We start from the raw sequence: 15520 nt of genomic DNA, 5'->3' as shown, positions 1-15520 counted from the left end.
TACTCTTTTCTCCCCAGTTTTTAATCATTAGCTTTTGCAAACAACAACCATTTACCTAGTTTGGGTGGGGGGGGGGAAAACAAAAAAACAAAACTTTCTTAACATAAGGTGAAAACATTATTATTAATTCTGTTTTATGTCAAGTAAAAAGGTGTTCTGCCAGATGCAAGAATACTTTAAATTTTCAAATATAACAAACAAGAAAACACTGAAATATAAAGAAAGAAAAAAGGAATTATTTTGTAAACTTGTTTTAATCTGTTCTTACAATGGTCCCTCTATCACCAAAGGTTGGTCAAGGGAAATGAAATCTAGAGAACTAGGAAACTAAGGCAGATTATCACTTACTATGTGGCCTTGGGCAAGTTACTACAACTGTAGCAAGAATTAAATGAACAATGCTCACTAAATGCAAATAATTATTCTATAGCTTTTGCATCATGTGAAAAAGTACAATAAATGTCACTCTGGCCTGATTAACTGTGACAGAGCATATAACAAACATTCACTGGCTTTTTAGTTATTCCATGTCTGTCCATTTTGAAGGCAAAATTACTATGGACATTATAAACGCAAGGGTCGTACACTCAGCTTTCCTGGCACTGACCATAAAATACCCATGAAGTAAAAGGCAGCCAGTGTCTACAATGGATAAAATACTGTGACAGCGAATATTCTGGCACCCTGAATACTTGTTGATTACCCTATCGTTAGTGTTGGCTCTTCGTATCAGGAAAATCTTGGGAAAGATTAATGGAAGTAAAGATAAGATCCCGGTCCTCTCAACATTTCCCATTTATTATAATTTTGTTTGCCTGATAGATGACTATTTCTCTATCTTTTCCAAAAAATTCAAATGTTCACTTACAAAGAGTTATACCTGCTTACACAGGCATTGCTTACACGGAAAATGATCAATCAACAAAAATTTATTGCATTTATTGCATTTCCTACATGCCAAGCCAAGTAAGATCATTGTAATTTCTATACTATTGAGTCATCTCTTTTAAAGATTCAAGTTTTACAAAAGTAAGCTAATTAGAACTAAGAATACAAAAGCAATGAATCTTTTTTTAAAGATGTTCTGGAAATAGCTGTAAACTAGAAAAATTCTGCTTCTTTCCTCCTCTCTTCCCACCCAACCCCCATAGAACTCAGGTTTGGTTCCTGTTCTGAACATCCCTTGCTGTGAGATGCCACCAGAAAAAACTGTTTTATTTGGTCTTAATCGTCCAGAAAATTCTGCCAGCTTTATTAGAAATCACTCTACCAACCATGCTCACTTTCTTCCCTTTCAATTATGCCTCAGGCAGGCAGTGTTTCAGCATGGGGTACAACTACCATTCCTTCCAGGTCCACAAAAACTCCCTTCCCACAGTGCGGCTGTTACCTGATGGGTTTTATAGCACTTTTATATGTGCGAAGTGATGATGATTATTCTTTTTTTAAGAAAAGATGAAAAAGTGTTTCTAAGAACAGTGCTTAGCAGCAGCAGCATCAAACTTTTCTAGACTTAAAGGGTAAGCAAAATTCATCTGAGATCTTGCTTGCAGACGGGCACGCTGGCAATGGATTGGCTAATGAAAGGTTGACATCATCGTCATCATCATCATCACCATCATCTAGGACTAATACTGAGATTTTACTCTGTCCAGTGGTTCTCAAGCTTTCGTGCGCATGTGAATTACCTGGGGCGCTAATTAAAAATGCATGTTCCCAGGATCTACCCATCTCACCCTGTCCCCTAATTTCTGATCATTAGGTGGGAGATCCATCACAATACCTTTTAAACACATATCCCAGGCGATTCTTACGCATGGGCTTTTACAAAGTTTGAAAAACCTTGAGAAAAACTGTTTCAATATCAAGCACCAACAAAAACAAATGACAAGGGGAGAAAAAAAACCTACAATTCTATTACTATCTATGCAATTAGTTGCATATGTTTTATTTACCAGTGTTACTTTAATTTTTCTCAAATAATTGTTTTATTGTTTTAAAATTATGAACTAAGGAATCCCTTTAAGGGTTGTTAAAATGGTAAAAGCTGAATCCTGGAATAAACCTGACTGAGCATTTCCAAATAACCTTAGTCTTAAACCACCAATTAACAGGTAGAAAAGAGAAACCTAAAAATTAAAGAAGTACATATAGCAAAGTAATATTTTGTAAGTCTCTCTGTTCAGCCAAATGGACAATTTTTAGACTGAGCTAAGGACTATAATGGACGATTGATTTAATTCCTATACATGCCATCCTATAAGTGACATAAATGAAAGCCACAAAAGCCTAGATGTTATGGCAAGGCACTCTGAAAGGCTCCTGTTTTTGTTTTGTTTTGTTTTTAGTTTTCATCAACAGGGAGGAAATGAATAAAGTCAAACAAAACCAAAACAGCAGACGAAACCATAAACAGACCATCACAAAATGATCCATTCACCTTCCAGTATAACCAGATAGAAGGACTCCGAAGCAGTCAGCAAGGAATGGCTCCTACTGCCCATTATTCCAAGTCCAAAATGGAATGGCAAGTTTAGACTTGGAATAATGGGGAGCAGGCAAATATATAATCTCCTCCCACTCTTTTCCCACCTTATTTCCTTCTATTCCTCAACGCACACCCCCACTGCCGACTGGTTGTTGCTTTCCCACACTGCCTATCTGCCCAAGGTGTGTTGTCTCCCTCCACCTTCTAAATCACACCGCACCTTACGGGAACGGCTCAAGCCCTACTTCTTTTATAAAGTCTTCTCACTTACTGTTTTCCAAACTCCAAAATACTTACCACATCTAATTTCATTCTATTTTACAACCTCCTTTTAGGCAGGAACTGTGTGCTGCACCTGGTAAAAACCCGACACTATTTCAGTTAGCATTTGCTCAGGTAAATCAGATCATGACATGCCTCTGCTGTTACCCCTGGATCCTGAACAGGAGAAAGTTCAAACACCTTTGTTTAGCATATGAGGGAAGCAACATGTTGCCACTCAAAGAGCAAAGGTTTTAGAACATATATTCTTTTATACTAGCCATGTGATCCTGGTGAAGTTAAATTCTGAGATTCTAGCGCCTCAACCATGAAATGGGGATATCAGTACCTTCTTCACAACGTTACCCTGATTTAATGAGGCAGTATATACATGGAGTACCTTGCATAACAGGTACTTACAAAATACTAGTTCTCATCTCCTTTCCTCTCTAACGACCATCCCTGAAAGGGCCAACCCACAACTTCCCTTTCTGCTCCAATCTTCCACATATTCTACGCTGCAAACTTCGTCCTGTTCAGCTAGGCTACACTTTTCTTCCCCACCTATGCCTCAGGGCCTTTAAATAAACCTGCTGTTCCAGCTTCTAAATAGTACCTTTTGTGTAGTACACTTATTACTCATCCTTTGAATCCCAGGTTAACTACCACTTCCTCTGAGAAGTGTTTTGGTATCTTCCAAATAAAGTGAGTCACCTTCCTCCTGGGTTCTCAGAGCACTTGGGACGTGCTCACAGGCAGCAGTTGCCAGAGTCTCAAAATTACTTTTAGAGTTTTCCCCATTAGCTTCTAAACTCCTTTAACTCATCAGTAGCCCCAATATATACACTATATAACGCCTGATTGGTACTTAGGTATTTTCTTAATGGATGAATTAGTAACTGAATAGACGCCAACCCAGATATGGTATTCAAGAGCCTGAAAGTCAAAATTGTGAGTTTCCATTTACCAATAACTGGAAAAAAGAAGCCAGGCTTAACCTTCCACAGCCATATCCTACAAGTCCACAAGGTGGCGATGTTGCCACATAAAAATGCTGTGTGTGCTGCTCCATAGTCAGTATTTATAACGCCGGAAGCTAATAAAAGTGATCAAGTTGAAGTTGACAAGGGGGTTGAAAGAATAAGCTACTAAATCAAAAGAAAACTGATTAAATCAGCAAAGACAATTATGGGAGGACAAACAAGTAATGTGAAAAAGCTACTTTATTCAGCTATTAATACAATGAGATAACTTAAGCAGAGTCCAATCAGCCAAAAAGGTTGTTTATGCAGATGAAGGCAAGGGGGACTATGAAGAAAGGACTTGCAACAAAATGGGAGAGTCAGGAGTGGTGGGGGTGGGTGGCTGTGGGCAAAGCATACTGAGCCTGCATGACATTCGCTCAAAATGGGCCTCCTGCCCACCACAAGCAGGGACATCTACATCTTTGTGTGTGTTGGGGGTGCGGGCGGGGGAAGACAACACATAGAAACTAAAAGAAACATGCGTGTGCAAAATCCAAACAATTGGGGACCAGAAGTTAGTGCTTTCCGAGGCTGTCCTGACAAAACTTTGCCCTGGCATAAGGAGGGCATTGGGAGTACAAGGGATTCCTCCCACTTCAGCAGACCAAGTGCAATGTGGCATGAGCACAAGCCAGAAGGGGCTCAGAAGAGTGAAGAAGCACCTTTATGATGCTTTCTGTGGGCAACATTCACAACATACACACAGAGATGCAAAAAGATGGCCGTCCCATGGTAAATAAGAACCAGTGATAAGAGCACCCGTGAAATGTCCAGAAATAGTGGTTACAAAGACCATTTAGATAGAGGGGGTGATGCCGCAGTCACAGGTGGGTTATGTACCACTGAGACCACATGTAACATCAAACACTGACCTTTGGGATATTTTAGAAAGAAAAGGTGCATTATGCTACCCAGGATGTTATGCCATATTCAAAGCAAAGCTGTTGGCTTCTGGGAGAAATAGAGACAGAATTCTTATCACTCTAGGGCTACTGGTCTCACATCTTGAGCTAAAAAACCAGAAAAGAAATAAAATGAAGACTAACAAAAGTTCCCAAAACTAAGTAGAGACAACTCTCAAGGACTTCCAGAGAGCCAGCCAGTGACAAAACTAGAAAAATACCTGTTTCTTGTCTTGCATCCAGTTACAGTAATGTTATCTAATCAAAGAATAAAACAGAGGACAGAAAAGTCTTCCTAAGTTTCTCCCTCTCCACAATCTACCATCACTTCTGCTCGTTCTCCTGAAGCCTCTCTTAACTGAAGCCTCCGCTGAAGTTCAGGGCCTCGTTTCTGCTCACCTATACTGTTATTAAAACATGTTATACTCTCTGGATGGGCTTAAACTTGTGCTCTCAAATATATGGTTATGCCTAAAACCAAAGTGAAAATAACGTGACTTATTTACAACAAATTATCTTCTGTCCTTTCATGGAGTCCAGCCATTAGTTCAGATCAGAGGTTTTAATATGCACTTCTTGAGCCCTCTCGGATGTCCCGCTATCCCACCCTCCTTTCACCTTAACAGCAACTGCAACTGAGTCGACTGAGTCGAATAGGATTTCCTATGGACGACGTGTTCCACCGCTTAGAAAAGGAAATTCTAGCGATGGCCACCTTCCAGTTTGCAGATGGCTTTTCAGTCACAGAACAGTTTTCATCTTTTTCACAAATGCATTACTTCTGTGACTAGATGTATCAGAACGTTTAATAATTGTTTTCCTTCTCTGCTGGGGCTCTCCGTGATAAGCTCAAAGACAAAACATGTATTATTTGTTTTTGTAAGACCAATGGCACACAATGGTTTCACCATTTTCTTTACACACACATAGCAAGTATAGTAAAATTATTATGGAAACATGGACAAGAAGGATACTTCAAAAAAATGGATGCATCTTGCTGGGGAAGAAAGGAGAAAGGAGATTTGAAGTATTTTGTTTCTTAAAAACAACAACAACAACAAACCCTAAAGCAAATGTGTGTTTGCAATCACTTAAAAATAAGACTGCACGTAAAAGAAAAAAAAAGCTCAGTCACATCAGGACGGATGGAGCAGGGCAATAACTGGATGTGGGTCAAAGACTTAAAGGAGAACTTCCTTAGGATAGAAGACACTGGCACACTTACAGCCTATAGGAAAGAGAGTAGGAGAAGAGGGTGACAATACAGGTGAGAACAGCAATAACCACACCGTGCAGGACAAAGGACATCTTCCTCCTGGAGGGACCAGAGAGACATGCAGCAAAGGCAGCTGCAGATAAATTAGGGATTGTGAACAGAAAGTAAAGCTTGGGACAGAGTCAGCTGGAGGGGGAGCGGGAGAACAGTGGGTGGGTGGCCTTGCAGAGAAGTGATTTGGAAAAGCTGCTGTGAAAACCGGAAACCAAGCCAGCAAGTGAAAAGACTGCTAAAGCAATGACGTTGCAGCTGAGGCCTGAAGTTCTAAATTGCACATTTACAGATTTAAATGAAAATGCTTTAAAAGACTCAATAGGCTTCCACGCAGCTTTTTATGGAGGAACAATTTCCTCTCCTGCAATAAAGAAAGATAAATCCCTTAACAAACTGCTATGAAAACTCTTTAAAATCCAAAACCATTCAGTCAGACATGTATGTAGAAAATGGGCATTGAGGTAGAGAGTTACCTATATTTGTAGTGTGGGTATGTGTGTTTGTGTGTGCACTTAAAATACTTTTTTAATGGGTCAATTTCTGATCCAAAAGTTTTTAGCACTTTAAATGTAACCATATATTAGACTGAAATAGGGAGAAAAACTCAAGCTAAAAGGACACACTTGTTTTTCTCACTTCACATTAAATTCTTAAAGAAAGATATCTCTAAATTAAAGCTCTCAGGTAAGGAATTTATACTGCCACCTTAGTATTCCCGATCCAGAAAAATAGCTAGCATATAGTAGATAACAAATGAAAGGAAGACAGAAATTACCTGATATTCTTGTCCACTGTGTAAAGTTCCACTAATTTTATCTAACTTTCTAGCGCAAATACAACTAGATTTGAAATGGGCAGTTCTAACTTTTTAAAAAATCAATTTTATCAGATTCGCAACTCTCTCCAAATCTCAACACAACTTAAAATGGCACTTTTGCCATCTAGTTGGTTTATGTTAAAACTATAACACTGTGAAATTTACAGCATCACTACTAGAATTCCTTCCTAACAAAAGTTTAAAGCAGCTAAAAAATTGAAAGACCAAAATGTAAATTATCAGAACAGGCTAGCAGCTAACATTTTTGTACACTTACTATGTATGAACTGCTCTAAGTACTTCATAGGTAGTATTGCATTTATCCACACAAAGACTAAAAAGTAGGTACTAACTACCGTGTTTCCCCGAAAATAAGACCTAGCCAGACCCTGAGCTCTAATGCGTCTTTTGGAGCAAAAATTAATATAAGGCCCGGCATTATATTATATTATATTATACACGGTCTTATGTCATAAGACCAGGTCTTATGTTAATTTTTGCTCCAAAAGACGCATTAGAGCTGATGGTCCGGCTAGGTCTTATTTTTGGGGAAACATGGTATTATCATTGTTTCCATTTATAGATGAGAAAAATGAGGTACAGAGGTGGATCAAAAGAGTATTATATTTAGCTAGTAAAATTATTAAAACCATAGACTAGAAGTCGCCATAATAAGGAATGTGGATGCTCATCTCTTGGTCATAAAACCAAAGTCTGAAAGTCTTTGATATTCTAACTATCCTCTGTTCCTTAAGCTCAAGGGAGAACACGAACAGACAGGTCATTTCCTCCATGAAGTAGTAACAACAGGTCCCCAAGAGGGGTGGCATTACAAAGTTATCACAGATTTATATATACCACAAATACAAGGGTTCTTTAATTTTCAAAACTGCACCTACACAAACTGGTAAAAGCAAAAACATGTTTGTTCAAGGACCACAGAAGAAAATGCTTTTATTACCCTCCATCACAAGATTGGCCAAATACTAGGAATCTACAGCTAGTCTCTGTGTGAATTTTTGATCTTACGAATTCATGATCTACTGACTATCCACAGGCTTTCCACTGCTTACTAACATGTCACCTAATTCTAACTAGTCAAAAATGATCAATTGCTATAAATCAACTCTTGTTACAAACTCCAGCCTAAGTGAATTCAATTTAGGATTATCTCAAACATGGCTTTGCATTATCAGCATAGCTCACTCACTGTCTAAATTGACCCCCCCAAAAATCTCTAGGTATATTTAAAGACACTGTAATCTGCCTTCAATTTAAATGAATAATGAATAAAAACTGTTAGGGAGTCAGGGTAATGTAGGCAGAACTGCCAGTGGGTTTCAGTTCCCACCATCACCCCTGGGGAAGCCAGCATCATGGAAAGATGATGTGCTTATCCCAACATGTATACAAGCATTATCATGCTTTTTATGGTGCCATTTTTTATGGTGGTATGAAAAAAGCTGGGAAATACTGGTTGAGTGGGGGAAGGCTACAGAATCCCAATGTCTGGGCTCAAATTCAGGTCCCACTTTGAGCAGTGAGACCTTGGGCAAGTTCTTCATCCTCGCAAAGCCTCAGTTCCTTCATGTGTAAAACTGGGATGATGGTAATACCTACTCACAAGACAGCTATAATGAGTAAGTAAATTAATGCACATACAGCACTTCTTAGAGTATGTAGGAAACAGGAAGTCCTTGTTAAATGTGTGTTATACCTCATCATCAATACTACCAGCACTGTTTATAGAAGGACAAAATAATAGAAAGGTGACACTACCACTAGGCTGCTTCAAAAAATTTCAGTAACATTCATCGGAGATTTCCAACTCCGACATTTGTATTCCCATTCCATTGGTAGCTTTTAATTGTTCCTCAAGGAAACAAATATTCTAAATTATTTACAGCTTAATTTCTTTAAGAATAAATATGTGAAAAGCAACGGCCCCTAGTGTTATCTCATTATCAATTGGTTATTTATCATTCTTCTATATTTGGTATATGTTCTTTTAAGCCCCAGATGGATATTTACAAGTTCCTGCAAAGCAGCCCCTAGATGTTCAAGTTTAATAAATTACAATCCAGGAATCATCCTAGATCACAGCCACCTGTATCTTCTTGTAAAATCTACCCCTGACTTCCTCATTCTTTCTGTCTTTGCCTCAGTTCAAACTTTGTGGCCTCAGATTACTGAAATTGTCTCCATATGGACCTCCCTGCCCATCCACTCAAGCTCATCCAACTTTTGCCTTTTCATACAGGCACAGATATTATCTTTGAGGGGATGAGTAGAGTTGGAAGCCATTTGGTCACGTCATTTTGCTTCTTTAAAATTGGTCACCAAGCTACAGATTAAAAGATAATTTAGAAATATCGCAATGGATGGACCTTATTCAGATCTGATTCAAATAAATAAACCGTAAAAACAATTTTTTGAGACAAATAAATTTGAATATTTTCATGATATAAAGAATTATTTTTTAAGTTTTAATGATAAACTTTTGTTTATTGTGGTTAAATTTTTTAAAGTTTTTATCTTTTAAAGATAAAGATACATATCAAAATAATTATGAATGAATTAATATTTCCGGATTTACTTCAAAATAGTCCAGTTGGAGGTGGGAGAGGGGGAGCAAGTGATGACACAAATTGGCCATCAACTGACAATGTTGGATGATGAGTTTATAGGGTCCATTAAACTATTGTCTCTAATATTGTGAATAGTTGTAGTTTTCCAAGATAAAATATATTTAGGAGGGGGAAAAAACTCATTTCCTGTTGCCAAAGAATTGAGACTGATTTTTTTTTTTTTTTAACAACACATTCACAAGCAAGTAGGAAGGACTGGCCTGCCTCTTTTCTTGACTCATCATCCTGACCCACACCCCATGCCACTCAGGCAAAACTTGCCACAGTGGTCAAAGCATCGTGTCAGGCCCCTTCACCTCCATGTCCCTGCGCGTACTGATTCTTCTGCCAACGAAGTCTCTATAGACCACTGGACACACTTTTTGGACCTAGTTCAAAAGGCCCCTTCCCTGAGACTCTCCCCATTTCCCTCAAGCTTTCCCTTGCACTTCTTCTGCCCTTAGAACATGTCTATAGTCTCAGTTATTTTGCTTAATTAGTTTTAATTGTTGTTGATTTCCTTTTAGTCTACTTCTACCTCCCTCAAGAGATTATAGCCTCCTTAAGGGTAGAAGCTGTGATTTATTTATTTCAATAAATATTCACTATAATATGCACGGAAAGTAGTAGTTACTTAATAAGTGCTTTGAAAAACAGGAAGGAAAGTCAACAGAACAACCGTCAGTCAGGGCAAACATTATTAATGAAATAATACGTCTAGTAAATCATAGTTTACATATCCTAATACTCCAGTATTTATCCACTGCATGTATATCACATTCTTTTAAAGAATCAGTCCTCGTTTTCTCAAGGAATATATTACACATCTTGAAAGGAATATCAATATTATTTTAAAAAGAAACTATGCCTAAAGAGAGGTGGGCAGCTTATTTTTCTGTTTCTGAAAGAATTAGAAGTTAATATAAGATATTTATTCTATATTTACATCTCGTCTTGTGGGATTGTGGGAATATATATTTGGTTCTGTTGGAAATGCTATATATACACCATGTCTTATTTCCTGATACAAATGTCAAAATACTCCATAATGTGAAATAATATCTCTGAATCACACGAGAGATATACAGCTACAGATGTGAACTTAGCAAAAAACTGTAAACGTTTACTTTATGACAGGAAATAGCTGAAATGTTTCACATTTCTAAATTATAAAATATAACTTAACACCAAAATAAGGTAACGTTGACTCAGCAAGCTATTACTAATACTTCTTTGATTCTTTAAGGAAATTATTTAGTCGCTGCATTATACATTGAGCAAAGAGAAAGGAAATACCTACTAGTATAAAACTTCATTTGCTTCATGTCTCTCATATCTCACAGTTTCACACATTAACCTGTAGAAGAAATAAAAAACATGAGTTCAACATTTGTCATGAAAAAACATACTAATAGTTCAAAAAGTTAAATGAGCCATGTAGTCTAGAAAGTTAAGATTACTTTATATAGCTCATCAAACAGGTGCCTAGGTTAACAACATAAAATCTGGTGAAGAGATGCTAGGGAAAAAAACCATTTTGTTAACTGTCAATTTTACCACATTTATTTTATAGGCAACAAAACTGTATGTGTTTTTTTAAACTTTGTAAGTGATACGGGGACAAATTAGTGTTCTCCAACGTAAACAGAAAATGAGAAGGCACCTTAGAAAGAAAAACCTATTAATTTAAAAAGTGATAACGTCATTCACAGCTCAACATTAATGTTACTTAACCGTATGGAATTTTAGACAAAAAGTAGGCTTTTATTAATTCAGTATTTTTATGACTAATGACCAAATGGAGGCTTTACAACCTTGAAGAATTGTTGTTTCAGCTGATTCATCCCTGAGGAAGAAATTATGTAAATTATGGAGAACATGAATAAATGTCTAAATATTCAAAATTGCTTCAAGAACAGCATTTTCAAGAACCATACAATTATATTAAGCCCAAAGAAACAGAAATGCAAAACAGAAAATGGAATGACTGTGTCTTCTTATGAAGGAACTGGGACATAGAAAAAATTGGCTACAGAAGTGAATATTCCAAGAGTCCCTCCCTTTTGGTCTCCAGTCTATGAAACACTGGGATCAATCCACACCCATCTTTCCTGTTTGCTAAATCTAATAAACACTGTATGCTCTTGATTTTTCCCTCGAAAACAACTCTCTTCGGTACACTTTTTTCTTGTTTTTTTTTTTGTGCCACCACCGCCCTGTTTCAAAGGTCCTTATTATTCTCTCAGTCCTTTAATCCAAACTTTCATCCTGAATGTCACTTAACTCCAAGAGGTAGTATCAAATCTTGAATACACATCATTAACATATAGTTTTCTTCCATAAATTGAATCACATCTATTCTTTATAGAAATGGGTAATAGTCCCAGTGATGGGTCTAAAAATACCCAGTCTTAAATTAAGTAACAGACCTTATTCCCTGTTAGAATGAAAGAAGAGGTCTTGCCCTAACCTCTTCAATGGATTTCATTCCTTCTCCTACATGAAGACCCTGCCTTCCTGCAAGCTTACCTCCTTCTCCTACGTCATCCTCCATCTAATTCTCCTTCTCTCCTTTAATATATAAAAACTACTTAGCATCACCTACTTTGTTTGAGGGGGGGACACCTCTCCTAATCCCATATCTTCCTCCAGCTATGATCCACATTTTGCTTTTCCCATGACAGAAATTCTCTTTTTAGAGTTGTCTATATACTCTATCTCCATTTTCTCAACCTCTTCTCACTCCCATCATTTGGTCCTGAACTCCAAAGAAAAGGCTCTAAAAGTTATCAGCATCTTCTATGTTTATCTAAGTCCTTTCTGCCCTTATCTTAATTCCACTTCTCAGCAGCAACCGATGACTCCTTTTTCCTCATAGCATTATTTTCTCTAGGCTTCCTGTCCTCCGCCTCCAGGTTTTCCTTGTAACGTATTAGTCACTTTTTCTGTCTCCTTTGGATTCTACCCCCATTCCATGCCTCTACCTGACTTCTAACGGCTATCTGTCATCTCCAGGGGCCCTTCAGCATTCTTCTCCTCTCATCCAGTCTGTGATTAATTTTAATCCATACTCTGATGATTTCCACAGCAATGCCCCAGACCTAATCTCTTACCATGATATAGACTCATCTAAATGCCTGCTCAATGTAGCCACTGGCTATGTAATGACCATTTCACGTTCAAAATGTCCAAAACAGATCTTGAATCTCTTTCCCCCAAATCTGTTTTCTCAGCTGGTACCCAATTGTTTAGGCCAAGAACCTTTGAGTCCTCATCCTTGACTCCTCTCTTTTCTTCACATCCCATCTTTCTGCCAGCACCTGTTTCCAAAATATATCCTCCCAACCTGACCGAGTTCACCCTTTCCCCTGTGCAAACCTGCTGTGAGCTACCATTATCCCAGTATTATCTCTTACCAGAACTACACATGTAAACTTCTGCTTCTACTTTTGCATGCCTTTTCCACACAGCTTCCAGACTGATCTTTGCAAAACGTGAAATCAGACCTCCTCATACCTCTGCTCTTAATCTCCACGACATTTAGAAGAAAATACAAACTCCTTACCCTTGAATACGAAGTCCTACACTATTTAGTATACTTACTTACTCTACCTTACTATGCCATGTGCCTTCTCATTCACCAAACCTGTTCCCATGACAGCATCTGGGACCCATCTACACTGCAGAGATCTTGGCACAGCCGCCCTACTCAAATGTTACCTCCTTTGACTACAAAGTCAAAGCAGCCCAGCAGCACCCATTCTTATCAGGCCCAACACACTCACATCTGAACAGAACACCACTAACTCGTTACCTAACTCTCGTCTGCCCAACTAGGAACATAAGCTCCGTGATGGCACCGGTTAGGTCTACTTTAAGGCTGTATCTGCACGGCCTACATCAATGTCGTAGGCACACAACAACTGCTTACTGGAAAAATAAATTTAACCACTGCTATTAAAAAATCATGGCAAAATCTTCTATATGACAATGCTCTAAGTGAATGAAAAAAGTAACAATTTGGGTTTTTTTTATTCTTAAACATTGTTAGGGAATGTTTTATCAAATGCACATTGATCTTGACTGAATTCCTAAAGAATATACTACCCACAATTTAAGTTGTTTTTTGATTATCTAAAAGGAGCCGTACAGTGCTGAAGAATATACACATATAGTTGAGCAGGCTCTCTTTTCCAACACTGAATGGCCCCAGAGAGTTACTCTGCTTTTCATAATTTTTGGCCTCCGTTCCTAACTCTAGCATTCTCTTCCCGTTTGCACTACATGATGCTTCTAATCCATATGGATGAAGGGAGTAAACATTAGAAAACTAAAGACCCGAAAACCTTCACATAGAGTGTGTGATCTTACAGCAACACAACCAATTAACTGCTCAGAATCAATATATTGCTTACAAAGGAATGGGCCACAATGAATAATGCACAAAGCTGAAGCTTTCAAATAGATGAAAGTCTCTCCCCTCCCTCACAGCAGAATACTAGTGTTGCCCATTACCAAATAAACAGACTGAAAAATCTTCATTAAGAGCTGCAATCTTTTTCTAAAATTGGAAAACAGTATTATGTAGAAATCTTAACTGTTCTCTATTAATCCTACCGTAAAACTTTTATTTATAAAAGTCAAAGAAAACAACTTATCTAAATACGATATATTTTACCCAGAAATGCCAGTATCATAAAGCTGTTTATCCAAATCGTCAAGTTTATATGTACCTCTTTTTTTATTACTCATTTGGGTATTCTGCTCTTGTTCTAAAAAATGGACTTAAGTTAGTTTCAGCCGATGTTTTCCTTAAATATGAGAAATAAATGACTTTAACACAAGAATAAGATAAACATCTTAAAGGCCCCTCCTTGTGAATTCATGCCAACAAACAAAACTGTATAGTCACCAAAACAGACTTTCTAATGTATGAATAGACTAAACCATACCCTTGAATTAATCAGTTATTTCTAATCAAAATTTGTCTTAGAAATGGGAGGAAATGGATAGTTCTAAAGTTGGTTAATAACTGGGACCCTATAGCTCAGGGGTTAGAGCACTGGTCTTGTAAAGTTGGTTAATAAGTGTATGTAACTTCATTGTTATTATCTCTAATAATTTTGAAAATTTCCATAAGAAGTAATACAATTTTTCTTTTTCTATTGCATAGAATTCCTATTACCGAAATAAATTTATAACTATATATACCATAATACATTATACAATCAATGTATCCAAATATTATCCATATGTGTGGTTTCATATACAAATGAAAACAAATGTGTATTTGCATATTAATTTGCATGTGAGTATTAACTGCATTTGATTAAATAGCCAATTGATGCTAAATATTTTCCTTAGGATAACTGTTATTAAAAACATAAAAATCAAAGTTACACATTTTAAAAATTATTCTTGCTTTAATTTGAGCCATCTTCTCAATTCCCCATGGTTTTGCCCTTTCTAATAAAACTTGACTGAATTTTTAAACACTTAACCTGCAATCTACTTTAATTTAAATGATTTTCATTAAAAATTTAATTTTAGAAGTACCCAATCCTCTTGACACTTTTTTCAATTAACAGCTAAATATGAAATTGACATGCTCACAAATTAATTAGTGTTTAAAGATTAAAGGGGAAATATATAGAAAAAGTGTTCCTTTCATAATTAAAACCTGCTGGTTTCACAACTAACTGGAGTTGGCGGAAAGAAAACCTTTCCAGTACATCCTAGTTGGTGTGTGTATGTAATTTAGCTTGCCAAAGCCCTTTTTTTTCTGTTCCAGTTAAGTAAATGCAGTGGAGTACATGTTTAATCTTTTATTATGAAGTCAGATAACCATAAATCAGGTTACTACTGTATCACTGTACAACAGAAGTGATAAGATTTTTGTATGAGTGAACCACACAAACACAGCTCTGGTATAAATTATGTTTCCTAGAAAGGGGCATGTCAATCTAATACAATAAATATAGTATGAAGACTTCAAAAATATAAAACAATGGACCTAATCATTCTTTGAATAGTTAAAAACACTCTGGTTTCTTATGTTTCTGAGTACTAAGAAGTAGATTTTTATTTGCCAGGATGGTAAATAATGCTCCTTTTGGTATATTCACCCAAG

General features: G+C 37.1%; 1 protein-coding gene across 5 annotated transcripts in view; it reads right to left on the bottom strand.

The window, feature by feature from the left end:
• RAPGEF2 (Rap guanine nucleotide exchange factor 2) overlaps positions 1-15520 on the bottom strand; it is a 213678-nt gene that overhangs the window by 133767 nt on the left and 64391 nt on the right. For all 5 annotated transcript variants that reach the window (XM_081077835.1, XM_081077838.1, XM_081077840.1 and 2 more), the window contains exon 3: positions 10691-10747. In XM_081077835.1, coding sequence (XP_080933961.1) covers positions 10691-10747 — 57 coding nt within the window. The remainder of the gene's footprint in view (positions 1-10690; positions 10748-15520) is intronic.

Source organism: Rhinolophus hipposideros (genome assembly GCF_964194185.1).
Source record: "Rhinolophus hipposideros genome assembly, chromosome: 16".
NCBI lineage: Eukaryota > Metazoa > Chordata > Mammalia > Chiroptera > Rhinolophidae > Rhinolophus > Rhinolophus hipposideros.
This window is presented reverse-complemented; position numbering and strand designations above follow the sequence as displayed.